The sequence below is a fragment of the Microtus pennsylvanicus genome, chromosome 1 (genome assembly GCF_037038515.1).
Source record: "Microtus pennsylvanicus isolate mMicPen1 chromosome 1, mMicPen1.hap1, whole genome shotgun sequence".
NCBI classification, from domain to species: Eukaryota; Metazoa; Chordata; class Mammalia; order Rodentia; family Cricetidae; genus Microtus; species Microtus pennsylvanicus.
Window position 1 is genome coordinate 124,432,316 of NC_134579.1, and position 22,400 is coordinate 124,454,715.

General features: G+C 51.5%; 1 protein-coding gene across 2 annotated transcripts; it reads left to right on the forward strand.

Moving 5' to 3' along the window:
* Positions 1–7: 7 nt before the first annotated feature.
* Kctd10 (potassium channel tetramerization domain containing 10) lies at positions 8–22,124 on the forward strand. Of its 2 annotated transcripts, none has more exons than XM_075982979.1 (7): positions 8–105; positions 5,354–5,567; positions 12,528–12,697; positions 14,796–14,885; positions 15,152–15,204; positions 16,424–16,619; positions 19,589–22,124. In XM_075982979.1, exons 1-7 carry the CDS (start codon positions 103–105, stop codon positions 19,811–19,813), a joined length of 951 nt encoding a protein of 316 aa, XP_075839094.1. In that variant the 5' UTR covers positions 8–102; the 3' UTR covers positions 19,814–22,124. The 2 variants fall into 2 exon arrangements, with proteins under 2 accessions (XP_075839094.1, XP_075839103.1); XM_075982988.1 differs by having other exon boundaries at positions 14,799–14,885.
* The last annotated feature ends 276 nt before the right edge of the window (positions 22,125–22,400 follow it).

The following is a 22,400-nucleotide window of genomic DNA, read 5'->3' on the forward strand; positions in this document are numbered from 1 at the left end:
AAGTGCCCGCCCCGGCCCCGCCTCCGCCCCCTGCCTTGAGTGAGCTGGGTGTTTCCTGCCTTTCAGTCCGGATTTGTAGACTCCGGCGTCCTCCGACTTTTCATGGTGAGGGCGGTGGCCGCTGTCGGGGGGCTACGGGCCAGCGAGGGCGGCGGCGAGGCCGAAGGGGAGGGACCCGTTGGACTAGGCGCGGTGGGCGGCGGGCGCGATAGCGGAGGGTGCTGGGTAGTGCGTGCGGGCGAGGTCGGGCGGGGGAAGGGCCTTGGATGTGGAACTGGGGCTGGGGGGGTCTGCGAAGGTGCGTTTGGACTTGCGGAGATGTGCAGGGCGGTGAGCGGACGTACTCTGAGTCTCGAGCCTTGATTGGAGATGGGATTTGGAAGATTGTTAGAACAAAGAGACGGCATCGAAACCGACGTTCGGGGTGGGAAATGAAGACTCGAGGGCCTGTGGGACTCTTGGAAGTTGTGTCTTGAGTAGTTGGGTTTCGGGCAAGACAGAAAAGAGCTTCCATGTTCCTTTAAGCCTACAGTCTTGAGCGAAACGACTGTAGATTCAATGCTTGGAATTCTAGGGAGGGATGCCAGGTGTCTGAGGTCAGGGTATCTTGACCTGAGAGTCTAGCCTCAAGTGGCATCAGGGTACCTATCTAGTCACTTCCGTTGAGGCCTTCGGTGACCACACCTCGGGATCCCAGGATGTCTCCTGTTGCTGTCTGGGCTGTGGACTGGTTTCTGTTTACCTGGGATTCTCAAGGGTCTGTTTTTTGAATGGTTCTTTGTCCTTGGGTGGCGATGGGGAGAGATCAATCCAGGTCCTTTGTTTACCACTCACTCCCTGGAAGATCAGTCCCAAACCGAAGACAAATATATATATATGGCTTTGATCAGCTCCAGTTTGTGTAAAACAAGAAACACTTCGGCAAAAGAAGGCCAGTTGCACCAGCAGCTCTTCAGCCAGTCCCTAGGCCAGCAGCATAACCTGAGACTCGTTCTTCAGCCAGTCCCTGGGCCAGCAGCATAACCTGAGACTCGTTCAGAGCTGCCCGGTTTTCAGCCCTAAGCACAGACAATCTGGGCACAGGGTGTGTCAACTTATTTTTACAAACTCTGCTGTGAGAGGGAGGCAATTGGTATCAGCCCTGGCACAGTTCTAATTCTTAGCTTACTTCCCTAGTAAAGCAAGATTGACAATATCCTCACCAGACAGTTAAGCTTGTTAAAAATTAGCAGAGCCGAGCAGTGGATGGTGTACACCTTTAATCCCAGCACCTGGGAGGTAGATGCAGGTGAATCTGAGTTTGAGGCCAGCCTGGTCTACAGAGCAAGTTCCAGGACAACTAAGGCTACACAGAGAAACCCTGTATCATACAACAGAGAGAGAGAGAGAGAGAGAGAGAGAGAGAGAGAGAGAGAGAGAATGAGAATGAGAATTGCCTTCGAATGAAGCTGCAACCTTTTCTGCATTGTAGCAGAGACCTCAGTTTAGGAAGGTGTTATGGTTTAGCCACCATGAGTGAGTGAGTAGTGCCTCAGTTTCTCTGGGGGATGAATTCTTGGATCCTGCGGCTACTTAACATCCAAATCACGTGAAAGAACCTTTTAAGCCCAAGTTACTAGCGGCATCACCCGCTGCTTGCCAGCCTTCTGGTTAGCTGGTCGGGGTCTAATCCAGGCAGGCACCAGTGTTTTGAAAGCACAGATCACTCTAGTAGCTCTGTGTGAAGACACATGGTCTTAAGGAACTTTAGGGGTAGAAGAGAAACCTAAAAATAGAAGGGTTAGGTGGCCCTTGCTTATCTTTGAGGGGAGGGAACAGTATTTGGAAGATTATATATAGCTTTAAAGTCTGTTTCACAAGTTGGGAAACTGAGTCTTGGGTTCAATTGCTCTTGTGAACATCATACAGAAAGATGGCCTAAGAGTTGCAGACCAGGGTTGCTAGGTCCTCAGGCTCGTTTCCCTCTGCTTATGAGATGGGCTGCAGGGATCTGGTATTCTCTGCGTTTTTTTTTTCCTGTCTTATTTGTCTGATTTTCCCCTCAAACCAATAGTTCTCACCTTTCTGTGGATTTTTTTTTAATCTTCTCAAGCATGCAGATGGCTGCTTCCTGCCCTGGGCTCTGAAGCCATGCAGTGAGACTTTCATTTATGACACTTTGGTAGGTTTTTATGTGTGGGTCAGGAATTCACTGGGCCAGCAGAATAAGAAGTTAGAGAGCTTCCTCAAGACCACAGAGCTAATTATAGCTGAATAAAGGGGTACAGAACCTTTTACAACAGAGGCTTGGCATCTTGGCCACCTCACATTAGGACCAGCTGGGGAATTAAAAAAAAAAAAAGTTGTTCCTGGGTTACACCCAGAAGAATGATAACATCAGAATTTCTGTGAACAAGACCCAAACATTCTGTCCTTTTAACGCTCCTCTGGGGTCCAGGTAGAGCCACCATTTAGAGTTGGTGAGGAGAGAAACCTAGCACTGGGACGTTTCAGACAAACAAATCCATAGATCACGAGGTGTTCCCTTCCGCTCACAGTAGCCACATCTGTGCTCCGCTCATCCCTCACTCATGGAGTCAGCGTGTAATAGGGCAGACACTGCTAGGGAAGGCAGGGAAGTCTGCTGTGGCAGCCCTGCTTCCTGCCCGCAGGTCACTGTCACTGAGCCCAGGGGACATGGATGCAGCCAGAATCTGCTCCCCAAGGGTCTCTCCTGGCATTAAGCTAATTAGTTGACTCGGGGTGAGGGGCTCTGGGAAGTTTCTAGGATTTTCTACTTCGGACCTGGTGTCACAGGCTCCATTGTGATATTTAATGCCTTTGTCCCTTAGTAATTCATAGCTGGAGACAGTCTCGGAAGAGGAGACAGTGACTCGAGGCTTCGGTTATCATAATTGGAGTGTTTCTGCTGGAGTGTTCAGCCAGCCTGGAGCTGAGCGCTTTCTGTTCGCTGGCCTCCTGCAGTGGGGGAGGAAGCCAGCGTCTGTTTAATGGCTGGGACAGTCAGGTGTCTTGCCCGTGTTCCTGCCACTACTAAGTGGCAGAGTTGGGGCCTTGAACATGGGTCTGACAACTGAGTCCTTAACTACGTGTTACTTGTCTTTTTGTGTTTTTCTTCCTTTCTTGACTTAACATATCATAGCTCTAAATATACCGAGCATCGTGAAAAACGTAGAGCCAGCCAGACCTTGTCCACATCCCTTGCTTGCTTGTCCCTGACCTCGTGGCTTTGAGAAGTGACTGACTCTTGTGAGCCATGGAATGGAGATGGCAATCCCTACCTCTCAGGTTGTGTCTGTCAGTCAAGTCCATAAGTCTGGAGTGTGTCAGTGTTCTTTGACTTCTCAGAGTGGGGCTGCACAGATGCACATTCTCTAGCGCCCAGCCGTCTGTGCACAAGGTGTGATGCAGCATATGCAGTGTCCACACGGAAGTGCACAGGTGTGTGCATGTCCTGGTCTGTGGGTTTTACGTCAGGTGCCTTGCAAGGTGCTAGACTGCTGCCGCAGACTATTTTGTCTGTGTGTGTGTGCATGTGTGTTACAAGTTTATGTCTGAAAGGATGTAGAAGTATTTCCAATTTGGGGCAAATTTCCTCTTACTCCCTCCTCTGTGCCCCCCCCCCCCGCACCTGTAAGCCTTTCTTTTGCCCTCCTGGTCATCAAAGTTGGAAAGTGCTTGATTCCTAGAATCTCCTGCCCCGGTGGCATTGTTTCTGGAAGACGGGTTTGGCCGTGGCTGTTAATCCAGCAGCGCTGGGGGCTGGAGGAAGTGCAGGGTCCTGCTTTCCTCCTGGCATCATGCCTTAGACCCCAGGAGAGCCCCACCTGAGCTTTGGAAAGCAGTTTTTTGGGGGATGGGGGGATGCGCGTGCGCACATGTACAGAGCCTGTGGGGCTCTGACACAAGTTTCCCAGCTGGGATTTCCACCCCGTTGAGGAGGGGAGAGGGGGACAAAAGAAGAAATGCCTGAAGAGAATTGGTAGCCTTGAACCATATTTCCCATCACTTGCTCACTGTCTGCTGTAACAGCTTGCATCTGTTTGTCCCCTGTCTAATAGAAAGAGGGATGTTTTGTCATTTATGATATAGTAAGCATTTACTATGGAAAAATCTTTCTGGTAAAAAATAAGAAAACCATCATTTTCAGGTAGCTTGTAGTTTTAATGCTGCCAGTGCCCTCTAGCCAAAAGAAAGAAGGAGCTTCCCTGTGCCCAGTGTGGCTGGGTTACGTCCAGGTTGCACTGAGAGGAAGGTACCGCAGGAAGAAGAGCAGGAGTGTCAGAGCAGTGGCCTGGATATGTGTGAGACACTGTCCGCAGGCGGCTCACTGCATCCTGAAGATAGGGCACTTAGGGCACCAGGACCAGCAGGGTAGCAGCCAGCAGGAGAGGCTGTACGGGGTCGTGCTGGCATTCCAGATAAGGCCCGAGTCCTTTGTGTGTTCAGGTGCGAGGGTGGAGTGGTCTTGGCTTTCATGGAATGGTGAAGTTCTGTGACCTTTCCAGGGCCTTGCAGTGCTGGCAGCCCACGCTGTCTGTGGAGACTGCTTTTTCTCTTTCTCAGTTCCTGCTCCAGATTCAGGGAACAGATCCAGCCCACCCCTAGGCAGCTCAAGCTCTAGAATTTGATAGATTCATATCTAAGAAATAAGTTTCCTGCAGTAGGTGAGGGCCAAGTGCTAGCCCTGGTCTGAGTCCCCGTACCTGCAGGTGCTGTCTAGACCGCTGTAGGATCTTGCTGTCTAGTAACACTAGGACAGGAAATTGCTCCTTTTTCTGAATTTGCCTTCTCATCCGCTGTTGCCTTGCTCAGATCACTTCCCCCATAGGAAGTTGTAGGAGCGAGAGTAGGGGACCTGCCTAGCTTACAAAAGCACGTTAATCTGAAGGCCGTCTGAAGAGGCTCCTTCCAGCTGCTCATGTGTGGCTGCTGTAAGGAAAGGGAGAACAGCCCTGGCATGGCTTTGGCCGCCTCAACGTGCCGTCCAGGTGTTGTTGATACAGATAGATTTAGAGGGGACTCGTGCCAGCAGAGTCAGTAGGCAAGGCCAGCCTGTGAGTGAACTGAGGGATGCAGTCCTCTCCTTGGGGGAAGCCAGTCCCCCAGCAGCCACCATTGCCTGCCTGGTCCACTTGGTATCTGATTTTAAGAGAAACCAGAAGTCAGGGTTTTTTTGTTTTTGTTTTTTCTCCTTTGAGCTCTTAGGTTTTCAGCATTGAAAGTTTTAAATGCAATGTATACATGAACCAAACCAAACCAAACAGTTTCTGGAGTGAAATCTGTGGGAATTCAGCCCGGAGCAGAAGGGAGGAGGGAAGCCTGGTGTCTGACCCTGTCTTCTCACTGGCAGGAAGAGATGTCAGGAGAAAGCGTGGTGAGCTCAGCGGTGCCAGCAGCTGCTACCCGCACCACTTCCTTCAAGGGCGCGAGTCCTAGCTCCAAGTATGTGAAGCTGAACGTCGGGGGAGCCCTCTACTACACCACCATGCAGACGCTCACCAAGCAGGACACCATGCTGAAGGCCATGTTTAGTGGCCGCATGGAAGTCCTCACCGACAGTGAAGGTGAGTTCACCTGACAGCCTCCCGCTGCTGGTTGCTGGTTTGACATTGAGCTGAGTGCCACAGCCACGCTAGTGCTGGAGGACGTCTGTCTGTCTGGAGTCCAGTGTTGAGGAGTAGTTGTACACATGGTTGTGTGCAGGAAGCCCTGAGAGACTTGGAGAGGCTAGACTTGGTCAGGGAGGGCTTCCTGAGGAAGTGGCACTGGAGCTGAGACCAAACTGAGCAGGAGTCACTTGTGTAGACAAGGACTTCTAGTTGTGACCTCGCTGGCCTGCTATGTGACTTTGAGCGAGATTCTGCTCCAGGCCTCAGCTTGCTTCTGTAAAACGGGGTCCAGGGCGGCTCCCCTTACCAGTGCTTTTCCAGCTAGGTGGGGTCAGCGCCCCAGTTGCTGCTGTGCTCACACTCAGAACTGTGTTTTCTGGGTGGGAGGTGCCCTTTTGCTGCAGCACATCCCATACTGCAGAGTGTTTGTGGAAATCAAGACAATGGCACCGCAGCTGCAGGAGGAAGCAGATGTTATCTGAGAACCCAGGATTGTTGTGAGTTTTGGTCCTCCCTGTTGCAGACCTGGCAGCGTTCTGGAAGGGCAGCTGAGAAGCTGTGAAGGCTGAGGGAAGCTTCTTGAAGAAAACCCTCCTGGGTGGCGTAAGGCCATATTGCAAACTAGACAGGGTTCATGCCCTTGTTGCTCTCCGGACAGTCTGTGGACCAGCAGGCCTGCTCCTGTTGGAGCTGCATGCCAAGGGCAGCCTTTGTCCCATGCTGTCTGGGGAAGCAGTGTTGTCACCAGTGTGCCAGACACATGTCACGTGTAACCACCAGACACCAGACCTCCTGCTCCATAGGAGAACTCTTGGTCTAGCAGTTCACAGCTATTGTTTCTGTTAGTCCTCAGTGTAGGCCTTTCCTGTGGAATCAGTTAAATGCTTTTTCTAGCACTGTGGGGCTAAGCTACCACCAACCCGGAGATTCTGATTCTTACTCTCTGTGGTTGGGCATGGGTCCATCACTGAAGCCAGATCACTAGATCAGCCACTAGGAACATTCTTAGTACAATAGGCATAGACTTCCTGCATCTTAAGGATTCACCCTGATTTGGGGACCCCATCACTGCCAGCTGCACTCAGGTGTGCTATAAACAGAAATGCCGGGGCTGGACATGTGGTTCAGCTTTTGCAAAGGACAGAGGTTGGTTCCCAGCACGCACATCAGGCAGCTCACGGTTGCCTGCTGCCTGGTATCTGAGGCCTTCTGTGGCTTCTGTGGACATTCATATTCATATGCTCATATGGGCACACAGACTCTGGCTTTAAAAAACAAACGTCAGAAGCGGCAGCTGAGCAGGGGACCCCACAGTAGGGCTTCCCATGAGGAGGGAGGGTTTCGGAGTCCCAGTAGTTTATGTGCTATGTTGGCGCATGACAGAGAGAGAGTGGCTTGAGGCAAGGCCCTGTGTCCAGGCTGGTGGGCATGTCCGCCTCTCGCACTGCCACTGCCTGAGCACTGCACCGTGTGCACACTCTTCCTGAGTAAAGAAGAGCGTGGGTGTGCGGAGCACCTTGGCTGAGTCCTGCCTATCCCTTGGCACATCGCAAAGTCACCGCTGGCATTTATGGAGCCCTTCCTGGTGTCAGGCATGGTGCCAGTTTGGCCTCGCTGGCCATTGACTGCAGTTGTGACAGAGTGAGCGGCTTTCTCTGGACCTCATCTCATGATGTTGGCAGAGCTAGGAGAGTGCGCAAGTACTGGAGACCACTGCCGGGTCTGCCGGGTCTCAGTGCTGGATGCCGTGGGCAAACTGGAAGGGGAAGAGATGGAAGAGTCTGCCTCCATGCAGGGGACAGGAGTGGATGTGCTACAGTTTGCCATTGTACCTTCAGGGTGCCTTTTCTAACACAGTGGCAGTGAGCAGACTTTTCCGTGACTTCTCTGGAAAGTTGAGTTCTGGCCATGCTAGAATTTTCCCGTGAGCTCTCCTCAACATCTTCAGTGGCCCAGTGGGCTTATGCAGCAGCTCCTGCAGGAAGAATTAGATTCTGCTTGAAGCCAGGCTCAGTCCGCAGCAGCAGATAAAATACTGGGCATAGCACGTGCCTGTAGTTCTGGCATTCAGGAAGTGGAGGCAGGAGGGTCAAGAGTTCAAGGCCAGCCTGGAATGGTAAGACCCTGTTCTCCCCCCCACCCCCCCGCCACCCCATTTTTCTTTAGCACTGGCTTGCAGTGCATTGTTACTTGGTATGTAATACTGCTCCCCCCCCCCCCCCCCAGGTTTCAGATCTCTGACTGAACGCATTCTGAATTAGGAGTGTAGACACAGGCTGAGCAGAGTCGTTCTGCACATCCTCTCAGAAAGCCACATAGTCTATACAGTATGGCCTCGGTACCTTCTCTGTGAGAAGAAGTGGCAGTCTTCTCACCCAGGCAGGGACTCCAGACCCAGGCAAACAGGTGTCAGGCTGACGCTGGCGCAGTAGATCTCCAGGTGGACCCAGGGTCGGGAACTGTGTTTTTTTAGGTGTTGCATTTACCACCGCTGTGGAGGTCACTAAACAATGTTCTGTTAGTATGGCTTCAGACAGTACTTGCTGTTCTCTTTTGCTCTTGTTCATTCATCATTATACTTATGACATCATGAATAAATAGCCCCTTCTCAGGTATTTCCCTGTGGCAATCCCTTCTAGACACTTACTGCTGCCGATGGAACATGTCTGGTTGATGGCCCAACAAATTGTTTCCCGTTCCCGGTATTCAGGGTGTTGACTTTTCCCTGGGGCTGTGGGGCTGTGGGGCAAGGGCTGGGACTTTTCCTCTCCTGCCTCCCAACCTCAGCCTCTGCAGCATTCAGCTCTTAGCTGTTGTCCCTCTCTAGTTTGTTTCCAGAAGCAGGTGGGGACAGTGTCTCCCACTGCATCGGGTACTGTCAGAGTCAGTACATAGGCCTCACCGTGGTCTGCCCTTGTGCCAGCACTGGGCACTGCTGAACCCGGAACTACTGCCAAGTTGCTCTTCTGACCCAGCGCCTGCTTGGCTTTGCACTTCCTCATTTCCAGTGTGTGCATCTCTTTTATTGCAGTTGGTTTGACCGCATCGGCACCAAGCTTTCTCTTTTGAGCCGCCAGCCAGCTCCCAAATTGTGACCCAGAGACTTCCTGAATGCTCGGCCTTAGCTTATGTTTGTTTCTTGCTAGCTCTTAGGACTTAACCTGTTTGTCTTCCTCTACATTTTGCCCCAGGGCTTTTTATCTTTTCTTTCTGTATGCCCTACTCTGTGCCTGCTAGCTGGTCACTGCCTGACTTACTGACCCTGGACGTCTGTCTCTCTTTCTCTCTGTTCTCCTCCCCCTTCTCTGTCCTATTTATTCTCTCTGCTCAGCCCCGCCTATCCTTTTCTGCCTAGCTATTGGCCATTCAGCTTTTTTTTAGACCAATCAGGTGCCTTACGCAGGCAAGGTAAACAGCAACACATCTTTACATAATTAAACAAATGAGCACATCTTCACATAGTTTAATAGTCTACAGCATGCATCTAATTTACAATCCCCCCCTTTTAAATCTTGCTGCTCTGTAAAGTATGTGTTCTGGATCCTGCTTCCTTGTGATCCTATTTGTAGACATCTTCTCCCAGTCTGACTTACCTCAACTTTCTTCAGTGCCTCTGCATTTACACTTGCTTTTACAGTCAGCTTTCTCCTTCCTCTCTCCTTCCCCTTTCCCTTTCTCTTCACCTCTCCTTCCCAGTTCTGGGAATAGAGCCTGGGGACTGCACTTGCTAGGCAGAACTCTGTCTGCACTTCACAGGTCCTGATCTGGCTCAGCAATTCTCAGACAAGAACTGTTGTTGTTTGTGACCTAAGGGATATTTAGCAATGTCTAGAGATGCTTTTGGTTCACAACCTGGGTGCCCAGAATGCTGCTCAGTGCCTCAAAGGCGCCATCTCACAAATCTTATCGACTTGATCAGTAGAGCCAGTGCTGGGAATTTGCATTTGTAACAGCTATCTTTGTAACAGGTAATTTGAGTTTGTAACCGAGTGACTGTGGAGACTGGGCAGGCTTGGAGTTGTAAATACCTGAGCGTGGTGGGGACAGGATTCCTAGAGAAGGAAGGGAAGCAGAAGGAGATCTCAGGCTTCCCCAGAGAGGAAACACCAGTGTGTTTGCATGAGGTGAGCCCATGCCCTGCAACCCCCTCCCGCAGCAGCCTTCCACCTTGGTACCCTGAAAGCCACACTGGCTCCCTTCCCTCTTGGGTTCTGGAACTTGCCGCTTCCTGCAGTCCTACAGCTGTCTTCTCTAGCACTGATGATGTGGTGCATTCATTGTCACCGACCTGTGACTGTGAGTGCTGCCGACAGGCTGGTGTTGTGCTGTATGCTTTCTGTCTGTTCTCTGTCACACCTGCATGCCAGCATTGCATTCCGTCTGCAGAAGAGACTGTAAGACAGAGCTTAAGGGGATACTGAGGTGTGGAGCAGGCAGGTGACCGCTGGGGTTTGGCAGGGCCCCGGCTTGTCACCACTGTGTAGGTACTGAGCATCTGGAGCACAGTCAGGGCCTCTGGGCTGCATCGCCCATGCTATGTCCTGATGGCCTTGGAAGCTGTCCTAAATTCTGTGTGCTCCAAAGAGCAAGGAACTGCTTGATGACTGGTTGCTGTTCTCCATGTAGGCGGTGGAGCTGTGAGCTATAGGTTCCTGCTTTGAGAGTAACCAAAATATTTCAAGTCAAAATGCTAATTGAAACCTCATGGAGAATGTGCCTGGCTCCTTTGCCCTTATTTGTTCAAAGTATGCCTTCCCCACAAGCATTTCCTGACGTTCTTGAGCCAGAGCCCAGTGTCACAGCCTGCCTGTTCGTTTATGGAAACTCTGGGCTGTCACTTGGGTAATGGAATTGGGGCCTCTTGGCATTTCCCCAACAGCTTGAGCTGATCACGCATGGAAGGCAAGACACAAGCAGGCCTTTTCCTGTTGGCCGAGTTTGTCATTGACTGCTCTTTCTCCTGAAGCTTGAGGGTCCTTATTCCTAGTGGCTGAATCCTGATCCCCCACCCCACACTGGAATGGCACCAAGCATCTTGGGGACTCTGCATCTGTGGAAACGCAGAGAATAAGCCTCCCCTAGAAGAGCAGCTGGGGAGGTAACACTGTCATTCCATACTGTGTCCTCATTTGTCCTGAGGATCTTGGGGGCTAGGGCCGGATGCATGCAGGCTGAATTGAACTTACATACATATACATGTTTTATTTGCCTTTTGATGGGTTGAGAGCTATTTAAATGAATTTACCATCTTTCAAAAATGAGGAGATTGACAGAAAAATCGGAATCTCTGACTTGTTTGGAATGCTAGAGTTGAAGAAGCCCTGAGCCCACTTTTCCCTTTTTGCCATTTTTGGCTGAATCGGTTGAGGCCACACTTGGGGAAAGGGTGTGCTCCCTAGCCAGCCCCTGGCCTGGACCACCCAGCTGCGTGTTGTGCATTGTATACAGTAGAAAATGCTGTCTTGTTTTCTCAGACCCAGAAAGAGGGATGTCTTGCCCCTACCTGGAGGTCACTGTAGGATTTGCCATCCCAGCCTACTTAGCAGCACATTCATAGATTGAATGTTCTTCCTGCTCCATGCAGGAAACACAGGGCTGTGGCAGTTTCTCCCTGAAGGCTCTGGAGGAAGACTGCCCTTAGCAGTCTGAGGAGGCCCAGGAGAGGAAATGGCAATGGCCTTTTCCTGCAGAAGATCGCAGTCGTTCACCAAACCACCAGAGGCCATTGGCAGAGCTGGATATAGGAGATGGGGGCAAAATGAGGTGGCCAGGCGTGTGACTTGACCTGTGAAAAAGGTGCTTTTAGCCCCCTCCCCCTGGCTTAGGGGTCTGACGACCCAGGACAGGACACAGGGGAGTCAGAAGTAGAGGTACCTGTTCTTGCTCACAGAGAGCAGAGGGGGAAGGCAGTGGGAGCCTGGTTCCTGCTTATCCCTCGGTACCATGCTATGTACTGGTCAGGTGGGCATGACCAAGTCCCCTTGCCTGCAGTCACTGTGTGATCTGGCTTTTACCCATCTGACTGCTTTAAAAATTTTTGAGATTTATTTATTCTTGTGTGAACAGTATGCCTGCACATAAATCTGTGTACCACGTGAGTGTCCTGTGCCTACAGAGGTCAGAAAAGGATCTTGATGCTCTGAGACAGGAGTGACAGGTGGTTGTGAACCTCCATGTGGGTGCTGGGAATTGAACCCTGGTCCTTGAGATGAATAGTCAGTGCTCTTAACTGCTGAGCCATCTCTCCAACCTAGTCCCCATTCCCTAACTACCCCACCCTTCCCCTCCACCCTCTTACTCCATCCCCATACGCTGCCTGCTTTTGAGTGTTTCCCATGCTCCCATGAGAGGTCACAGGTCTTTGCCCCTTTCCACCTCTTTTTGTTGCTTGTCACCAGGCTCCAGGCCTGACCTGAACACCTTCCAAAGAGGTCACATTTCAGGAGAAGATTTTGAAAGCCAGTGGGCCCAGGTGGAGGAGAAGTAAGCTAGTGACAATTGGAGAGGACACTTGGTTAGCAGAGGTTAGACTTGCCCATTCCCCTCACGCCTGGTGCTGGCCAGCAGGAGACATTCTTCCGTATCCAGTGAAAGCTCGCTCACCATCTCTTGTTAACTGAACCCTTTGATGGCAGAGTCTCTTGTTCTGTTTCTGTCACTAACCCTGGAGTGCTTGTGTGAAGTCATGGTTAGGTCCCTGCCGACCGGAGGTCACAGTCAGGGATGTCTGGTGGATCGGCTCTATTGCTGGAGTTGGGGTTTTGGTGTCTCGAGTTTGCCAGGTCCTTGAGAGTGCATTTTCAGGCTTTAGCTGCCCTAGGGTCTCATGGGGCTGATGACCACAGGAGTCTGGGGGGATTGTGCCCAGCCATGGTGCTCACCTCCCCTGAGAAGTACCCTATCACCCCACTGCAGGCTGGATCCTCATTGACCGCTGTGGGAAGCACTTCGGGACAATACTCAACTATCTTCGAGACGGGGCTGTGCCCTTGCCTGAGAGCCGCCGGGAGATCGAGGAGCTGCTAGCTGAGGCCAAGTACTACCTGGTGCAGGGCCTGCTAGAAGAGTGCCAGGCGGCCTTACAAGTAGGCACCCCTCTGTCTGTCTGCCCATATGAGGGATTCCAGGTCTATCTGTCACCTTCCTTTCCTCCCTGCAAATGGGCTCTGCCTCACTGAGACATTGGGAGACGTTTTGCAGAGTAAGCCTGGGACCTGCTGAAGCAGAGCTTTGCCTGCTTCTGAAGAGTTTGAACACAGCCCTCAGGGAACCATTCCCCTGCCATTAGGATCTGGTTGGTTGTTCATCCCACCTGGGATGCTGATGACTAAGGGATATTTGATGGCACTTCAGAAACACTGTCTGTGCTCAGACCTTTATCTTAGGGCCTGGGTGGCTGCATCATTTCATGTAGATTGCAGCCTTCTGGCTCCACCGGGATACTGACTTCCTACAGTTGTCACTGTTGGAAGAAACCTCCAGATACACTCCCTTCACTCTTGCTGTGTACTGAAGCAGGACCAGCGAGAGCCAAGTGCACAAAGCACATGTGCTGCGATAGGGTTGTGATTGCGCCTTCCCTGAGCCTTGGAGCTGTGTCTGGCCCTCACTGGAACAGTATTCGTGGTCCTGAGTTCACGGTACTGGCCTTGTACACACATCTCTTGCCTGTGAGCCCTTGTAAATGTTATGAATTTCACGGATTCATTCTTGTATGTATGGACGTTATGCAGGCATATCTTTTAGGACCTACAGCAGCATTCCGTAATTGATGGCTTGTGCCACCATGGCCCTCCCCACTTTCCGTACCCCTTCCTGAAGTAGGCTTTCTGCTGCTGTCTGTTCCCAGCTTTAGACATGACCTATCGGGTTTAGAGAAAATTAGACCTCACCTCCTGAGTTCCCTCCCCTCCACCAAGCATACATGTTCCTTCTCGCAGAAGAGTTTAATCACAGCTTTGAGTGAGACAGTGTCCTGAGTTCACCCTGTCATTGTCAATCTTATTGTTCCCCAGGGCATTTTGTTCACTTGATTTCTAATTGCATATCTATCCCTACTTGAGCCCCAAGTTCACAGGTAGGGCAGTCTCATGCTGGACTGTCCAGATAACACCAGGATCCTCTGTGTCATCTCCGTGTTGGGACATGTCCTCTGGCTTCTCTGGCTTCAGATTCGAGGGTCAGCTACTAGGACTTGCCTCCTTGTCCGTTCCCTTTCCCGTCTGAAAATTGTCTTCGTGCTGTGTTGCCCTTGTTTCACAAGGTGCCACATCTGTCCTTGCCTGTCTGCGCCTTCAGTGACTTTCTCTCCCTTGCATTTTCACTGTGTTGGTTCCAGTGTCATGTTTGAGAAGCTTCCCATACATAATTGCATGGCACTTGGCTTCTCTTGAGGCCTGAGGAAAAGCTACAGTATGACTGGCTTTCTTCTGTGGGAGCCTCTTGGGGAGAAGGTGTTGCCCTGTAAGGAGCCCTCTGCTGCCAGGTGTGTAGTGCCTGAAATTCGGGCATTCAGAAGGCAGAGGCAGAGGATCACAAGTTTGAGGCCAGCCCAGCCTACATAGCAACCCTCTCATTAAAAACCAAAGAAGCCTTGTACTCTTTTCTGTCTGTGGGATGTAAGCATGAATGGATGTCATCTGGGGCTGGCAGGCTTGGGGACTTACGCATAGTTGAGAGTAGCAACACATCTCTGTCCACTGCTCTGCCATCACTGCAGGAATGTGGACCTTTCTCCACTGCCTGCGATGGCTCTGCCCTCACCCTGGCCCTAACCTGTGGTGGTCCCTGAGGTCTGTCAGGCTTCTTTCCTCCCTCGCATGGGCTTTGCTTCTGGCTCTCTCCATGTCTCTCAGCTGGTGTCTGCTTGCCAGCTCAACCTTTGACCTCTCTGTCTTCTGACTTCTCTTCTTGCATTCTCTTTCTTCATTCTGCTGCTCTCATTATAGTGGGTTGTAGGAGCTTTTGATGCCATCACCTGCCATACTGAGGGTTTCCTGGGCAGAGAGAGCTGTCATCTTCTCTTTACCACAGCCCCAAACACAGCAGACTCCTCCACTAGTCTTAACCCTTCCTAATAACAGGGACTGTCCTGTGTCTCATCAGGGCCTGGCTTGCTGGCTGACCAACTTAAGCAGCGGTGCGCTAGGCAGAGCCCTGGGCTGAAAGCATTTTTTGTTCCAGCAGAACAAAGATACTTATGAACCCTTCTGCAAGGTTCCTGTTGTCACTTCCTCCAAGGAAGAACAGAGGCTTATAGCGACTTCAAACAAGGTGTGTAGGGGCTTGGGAATGGGGTGTGCGTGTGTGTGTGTGTGTGTGTGTGTGTGTGTGTGTGTGTGTGTATGAGTATGGGGTGTTTGGGGTAGGGACCCAAAAAACTGCCTGTGTTTTGAGATAAAAGACTGGATTCTGAATGGGAAGCCCCATCTGTGTTACCTCTGCTCCTGGAGCGTGCAGCAACCCTCCTCCTTCTCCTGTAAGCTCTGCAGGCCTGAACCTGTATGCCTAGTAACTCCTCTCCTTTAACCCACCCACAGCCAGCCGTGAAATTGCTCTACAATAGAAGTAACAACAAATACTCTTATACCAGGTAAGCGCCAGACAGCAGTTGGGCAAGGCTCTGCCTTGTCCATCTCACAGCGGAGGCCTCTGCACTTTAGCTGGGTAGATAGGTGGGCGGGTAGAGGGAATGTCAGTGGAATCCCCGTGCTGTGCAATCCACCCTTGGTGTTGTACCATCGAGTGGTTTAGACATAGCCACAGTGTGCAGCCACCGTACTTCAGGACATTTCCCACCCCACTAGCAGTCTCCCCATCTTCCCTGGCCTCCAGCAGCTGTGAGTTTACATTTCTGTGTCTGTAATGTGCCTGTTACAAACGTGTCCCGTGGTTGTGTGACCAGTCCCTTCACTTAGTGTAATGTTTTCCTGGTTCGTGCACTGGAGCACCGCCAGTGCGTCTCTCCTCTGGCTGTTTTATCGTACAGACCTCCGCTTTTCATTTGCCATCAGCATAGGCATTTGGGTTGTTGAGGCTTGTGACTGTTAGGACTGATGCTGCTAGGAATTCAAGTTCACGTGCTTTGTGGACTTAGGTACTCCTTTCTTCTAGACACTGGGAGTGGGCTGCTGGTCTTCTGTGATTGTTCAGTTTGTGGGGACTGCACTATTTGAACAATGCCACCAGCAAGTGCCCTTTGACTCTCAGGAACATGCTCTGTAAATGAGCAACTTGAGAGCTGTAAGGATTTAATGGGTTCATTAAAGACCTACGTACTGACCAAGGATGAAAAGTCTTCCTTGAGGAGCAGTGGTGGCGCGTACCTTTAATTCCAGCACTCAGGAGGCAGAGGCAAGCGGATCTCCGTGAGTTTAAGGCCAGCCTGGTCTATAGCGTGAGTTCCAGGACAGCCAGGGATAGACAGAGAAACCCTGTCTCGAAAAAACAAAAGTCTTCCTTGGGCTTTACTGTTATGTATCTCATGGGGCAGGCTCAGTAGCTTGTGCCCAGAGGCCCTGCATTCAGTAATGTACTTAGGCCTGTGTAGGGCAGGCATACATCATGGGTTATGAGCACAGCCTTCAGGCCACAGCTGTCTTTTGAGTCCCTGCTCTGCCATTTATACATTTGTGAACTGTTGTCTTTGAGCTTCCATGTTCTCCCTTGGGCGGTAGATACTACAGTGCCTCTCTCAAAGGTCACTAAGTAGAAACACAGGAAGAAAAGGAGCTGGGGAAGCTGTGTGAAGTACTGGGTGGACATCTGCAGTGGCTGCAGCCTGTGCTCACCTCCCCGAATGCTCTTTGCAGCAATTCTGATGACAATATGTTGAAGAACATCGAGCTCTTTGATAAACTTTCCCTGCGCTTTAACGGGAGGGTCCTGTTCATAAAGGACGTCATCGGGGACGAAATCTGCTGCTGGTCATTTTACGGCCAGGGCCGAAAAATTGCAGAAGTCTGTTGCACCTCCATCGTCTATGCCACGGAGAAGAAGCAGACCAAAGTAAGAGCTGTTGGGGGGCCCCAAGTGCGAGCTGACACGTATGCCTTCCCTGCCTGCCTTGTTGGGCTAGGGCAGGTCTGTATCTAGGCCTCAGGGAAACAAGTGTGGTTCCTGCTGACACTGGGCAAGCAGAGGTGGCCATGCTCCCCGCTCATTCTGGCCAGTCCAGGCAGAATCAGGTTTGTTCCTGTACCCGTGTACACCTGGCTGCCAGTGCCTTCTTCATCTGGCATTGCTGGCCCTTCTGACGGCCCGTCCGTGCCGAGTTGTCCTCCCTGTGCAGGAGTCTTCCTACCAGCACAGCCCCGCAGATACTCAGATGACACTGCTGCCTTCCAAGCTGCCCCTTGACTGTCTACCCTCTGTCCTCTTGTCTGCTGATCTAGATCTGTCTTCCACTGCCATAGGCCCCACACACCCTTCCTTCTTAAATTATTGATTATCTGCATGCTGTGTGTGCACGAGTGCAGGTGCATTGGATTCCCTGGAGCAGGTTCCTGGCAACCAAACTCAGGTCTTCTGGAAGAGCAACCAATGAATGCTCTTAACCCCACAGCCATCCCTTCAGCCTCCCACCTGTCACCTTTCCAAGCCACCCAACTCCCTCACTGAGCTGGGTATTGGGTTTATCTTGGCATCATTCTCTCTAGTGTCTGTCACTCCTGCTCAGCTGTGCTGCAAAGCTGGGTCATATAGCAGGGTGCTGCTAGAGCCCAGCTGGCTGTCAGCTGCACTTTCTCGGCCTGCTTGCCCACTCGGGGAGAGGGTGGCCTCCCTCCTCCCCATTCTCCCCTCTGCTTGCTCTGCATCCTGTTGTCTCCTGCTCAAACTGAGGGAAATTGGATTACCTGTGACATTTTGATTCTACCAAAAGCAGATTGCCACAGTTGTAGTCACCTGTGTACAATCTGTCACTGGATCAAGTTACTGTCACCTCTGCAGCTTTGGGAGATGGAGTTTTGTGGGTCTCAAAGCTGGCAAAACACTGGTGATACAAAACCAGACCACAGAGAGAAGCCAGAACCTTGACTGATGATGAAAAATTGAAGTCACAGGAGCTGACAAGTGTCATGCCAAGTGCTGCACATCACTGAGCGTCATGACCACCATCTTGGGAGGGTGGTTCCCCATGTGCTCCTGCTCCTCCCCTGCATAGGGTTGACTGCTGTGCTAAGTCCATGCTAAGCACAGGTATTCAGACTCTATCCTGACAGGTAGGGGTTGCTTCTGAGATAGCCAAGGGGAGAGTGCTGAGGCTCTTTGTTTCAAACATGGCTGCGGGCCAGAGGCGCCTGCTCACTGTGCAAGCTGCTTCATGCTCTCGTTAAGTTCTTCAGTGTTCCCAGTTCTCATTTTAGAACTTACTGGGGAGCAAAGGGATTCAGCAAACACACGCTTGAAGCCCAAGTGATCTTAGACGAGCAGAAGTCTCCAGGAGAAAGCCCGAGCTTGCTTGTTAGCCTTGTTGGTTGCAGAGCCTGGCTGGGAGGGTCAGGGCCCTTCTCTTCTCCCTGGCTCCTTTGGTGATGACTGTGTCCCTCAGGGGAGCCCAAGGCCGTGATTTTCCAGGTAACTGGTGGTGGCAGGACTGGTCTGGATGATGACAGTCCTTCCTGCTCCTCCCCACACGCTGAGCTGTGTGGTTCCACACTTGAGCCGTGGTCTAAGCTGCCTGTTCTGTTTGCCTGGTGGTGACTGGATGACGGCATTCCTGGTGCGTCAGGCTGCTCTTCTTGTCCCTCGGCCCTGCGCAACCTTTAGTCTGGCCCCTAATCCAGCAGCGCTGCGCCCTTCCTTGTATCTGCCCTTGGCGTCACTATTCAGTTGTGGCTTCTGCGAACTCTTCCTGTGGTCAGCACCATGGCTGAGCCTGTCTCTGGGTCGTTGTGGTTTTCAGCTCTGCAGCATGCATTTGCTTCCCTGTCTTCACTTCTTGCTGCTGCTGCCATTTTGTTGTAACAGCTGTTTTTGGGCATTTGTTGGGTGATTCCCGTATGCTGTGTCCTCGTGGCGCTGGCATCTGCTGAGTGAGCTTTCCCACGGACTGAGATTTTCTTGCTTCTTCACAATCCCAAGTAGTTTACAGCCATGTCCTAGCTGTTTGAGTATCAGTGTAGGACACTAGGTCTTGTCCCGTTCCTAGGGAGCTGTGGTTTTATTGTTATTGTTCCTGTTTTTAATATTCTCTCTCTGTCTCCCCCCCCCCCCCACACACACACAACCTTGGCATGTGGATGAAGGTCAGAGAGCACTTTGTGGGAGCTGGTTCTCTTCTACCCCATGTGGGTTCTGGGAATTGAACTCGGGTTGTTAGGCTTGGCACCTTTACCCACCGAGCCATCTCACTGGTCCCAATATATATTGTTTTGGTTTTGCTGGCAATTGCCACTGTGGGATTCAGGCCACAAGTTCAAACCAGCCCTGTGATTGGAGTTGTAGTATCAGTTTGATTTCCCAGCCTCAGCCTGTGTGACTAGGTGGCTGTGTCCCACCGCCCCTTTGTATGTGGAGAAGCAGTTCCTGCCACTGTGGGGAGTTTAGGTGTTCATAGTTTCTGGGGCTTCCTCCTTCACAGCCCCAGGACCTTCATTGTCCTGGGCTCCCTCCTTTCAGTGGCTCAAAAAGCTAGGGCTTTGCATCTTCTGTGCCTAGGCCCGTGTCTGAGGCTGCCTTGCTCGAGGCTGAGAAAAAGCAGCAGGTGTTGTTTCACCCTCCCCCAGAAAGGAAGGCGGCACCTGAGCAGCTGAAGGCTCTGGTTGCAGCCATGAGTCTGCTAGAGGCTCCAGTATAAGAAAACAGCAGCCAAAGGGGCGTGTCCCCCACCACCACCACCAAGTCTGACACTGTTGGCTCCCCGTGACTATCTTCATTGTCAGCCTAGGAGCCTGTTAGCCCTATGACCCTGCTGAGAAGTAGGGCAGTGGCCATGTGTAGCCTGCTAATGTACCCACTTTGTATTTGGGGCACAGGTTGAGTTCCCCGAAGCCCGCATTTATGAGGAGACCCTGAACATTTTGCTGTACGAGGCCCAGGATGGCCGAGGACCTGACAATGCACTCCTCGAGGCCACAGGTGGGGCAGCTGGACGCTCCCATCACCTGGACGAGGACGAGGAACGAGAACGGGAGAGGATTGAACGAGTGCGGAGGATCCACATCAAGCGTCCTGATGACCGGGCCCACCTCCACCAGTGAGCGGGCAAGCGCAAGCTGCCCTCCACCCTCCCTTTGCCCCTGCCCCTCAGACCCTGTGCAGGCTTCAGGGTACCTCCCACTTCCCCCTGGAGTCTGGAGACACTTTTGTAACAAGCCAGATAATTATTTTGATATTTCTCGACAAAGTGGATTGCCTCTGTGTTAACCCAGGTGCGCACCCCTTCTGAACAAGCTGTGTCTAAGGACTCCACTTCTCGTGAGAGCCTGGAGCCGGCCTTTCTTGGCTCTTGGAGGAAGAGTGTGAATGAGTTTGGCATGTATGTGAGAGCCTTTGTTGCACTATTTATTTTCATAGGTGTTGACTACCTGTTAGGGCTGCTTAAGTGACACTCCTTTAAGGGCTCATTTGACAGCTCTGAGGGGTTGTGTAGGTGGCGACTGAGAGCAGCCTGGCCCTGTGTGTTCTGACCAGGCTGGGAGTCTGCTCTGTGTACGGTTTTGTGACTGGAGCTCATTGGCCAATAGTTTCAGCTTGTAGTAGTGGACAGGGGACCGAGTGTGCTTCCAGCCTCTCTGTGGTCCCTCAGTGTGGCAGCTCAACTGTCTGGCAAGGAGCAGATCGTTTCCTGCCAGTGGATTCTGCTGTCTTCTGTGCTCCTCCCATCCCAGAAGATCATCTGAATACCTGCAGCCATTGCTCCTGACCGCTGCCTTAAGGGTCTGCTCCCTGTGAGGCCTCCTTTCCTTAAGTGGGCATCTTGCCCTTGGTTAGGAACTGTGTGGCCCCCCAACATGGTGGCATCGGGTAGGGACACCCCTAGGAGCTCGCAGGCTGACTCAGGGCGTTTCCCTGCTATCTCGTATAGCTCCCTTCAGTTTTTATTTCCTGCAGAATAGAGTGGTCGTGCAGATACCTTTGAGTCTTGTTTGTGTTCGAGGACGTGTGTGACTGCTGGTGGGGACGTGTGACTGTGGGGCACAGGTGCTTGTGAGGAGGACATGCCAGTTACCTCTAGTCCCCTCTGCTCCTGTGTAGATGAGTTATGATTGGCATGGGTGGTTGTGAGTAGACTAGTTAAAAGGTTAAGGTGAGTACTTGATGAAGGAATTGTTACTTTTTTTTTTTTTTGAGGCAGGGTTTCTCTTTAGCTTTGGGGTCTGTCCTGGAATTAGCTTTTGTAGACCAGGCTGGCCTCGAACTCACAGAGATCCGCCTACCTCTACCTCCCGAAGGCTGGGATTAAAGGCGTGTGCCACCACCGCCTGAATTATATTTTAGACCAAAGGTATGATAGTGGGTAATCTCTGAAACGTTTTTAAAAGTTTCTATTTTGTGATGGTTTTTACAGCTCACTTTGTGCATGACAGTCGTATACCTTTCTCTTGTATCTGGCAGAAAAGGCAACAATAAGTAAACAATCCCGACTGGATCGAGGAACCGTGTAGATGCTTTTTACACAATGGTGTGGCAAAACTTTTGTATTCAGAGCCAAGAAAGGGAGCTTACAGATCATGTTTCATGAGTTTTTTATACTGTTTGTTTTAAACATCAGCCCCACCCTGTGGGTTCAACTTTCGTGGGAAGTAAAAGTGAGTGTCAGTCCTGGTGTGTTCTGTAGGAACAGGAAAGTCACTGTCTACACTGTTTAAATGTGCGTGTGCAGAGTGAGTTGGTGGCGTAGGTGACTTGCCTTGGCCTCTGCGCCTTACGTTACTCTTTTGGCAGCTCTCTCTACTCTTTCCTCAAACCTTGTGCCTGCAACTTTGCACCTCCGCACCCAGGGATAGGAACAGGCCTGGCAAACATTCCAAGGTGCCAGAAACGCCGACAGCTGTGTCTGCCAGGGCCTGATCCAGAGTCAGGCCTTCCAAAGCTCTGCTTCTAGCACGAAGGGCAGTCATCAGCACTGCAGTTCAGAGCCGTTCAGTGAAACACTGGCCTCGGATTTGGTGTAAAGAGTGAAGTTTTATTGCACACTAATGGCTTGCAATTAAAATAGATTGGAATAGCTAACCATCATAACCAAGTTCAGTGTTTGTGGCAACTGGGGCCCACACCCCTAGCAGGCACAGTCTTCTGTCGCCTTCCTGGGGAAGATGGGCGGTTTGACCTCTCTAAGTCATGGTCCCATGTAGGTACAACTTTCCCTCCCTGCTGCTCACTGCTGGTACTCAGCCCTCCCCAGGGTGTGTGCAGGCTAGAGGACGCCACCCAAAGTCACTGGTCACCTTAGCACACCCCTAACCTTCCTGTCTGCGCTGTGGAAACAATGCTGGGAGTTTTAGACATGATCACTCTTGTGCAAGCGTCTGTAGACACGTGTAAAATAAACGTTAAACTGTGCTTCTACTCGCATCTGCCTTGTGGTCTTTTGGGGATTGCCTGTCTCGGGGCTGCAGTGTACAGCAAAGAGCGAGGGTGCGGTCTGGAGTCATTGTGTAGTGGGGTGTCACACCCTCCAGGAGCTAACACGCCTGTGGGAACCTGGCCCAGTCCCTACAGCATGGAAGTGTCATTTCCAGCAGAATTCAAGTTGTGCATCGCAGTTAAATTTCCATTATCCCGTGTCTTAGCAGCTTGACAGACGTACAAAGTCTGCCACCCACTTCTTGGTGTGCCTGAATT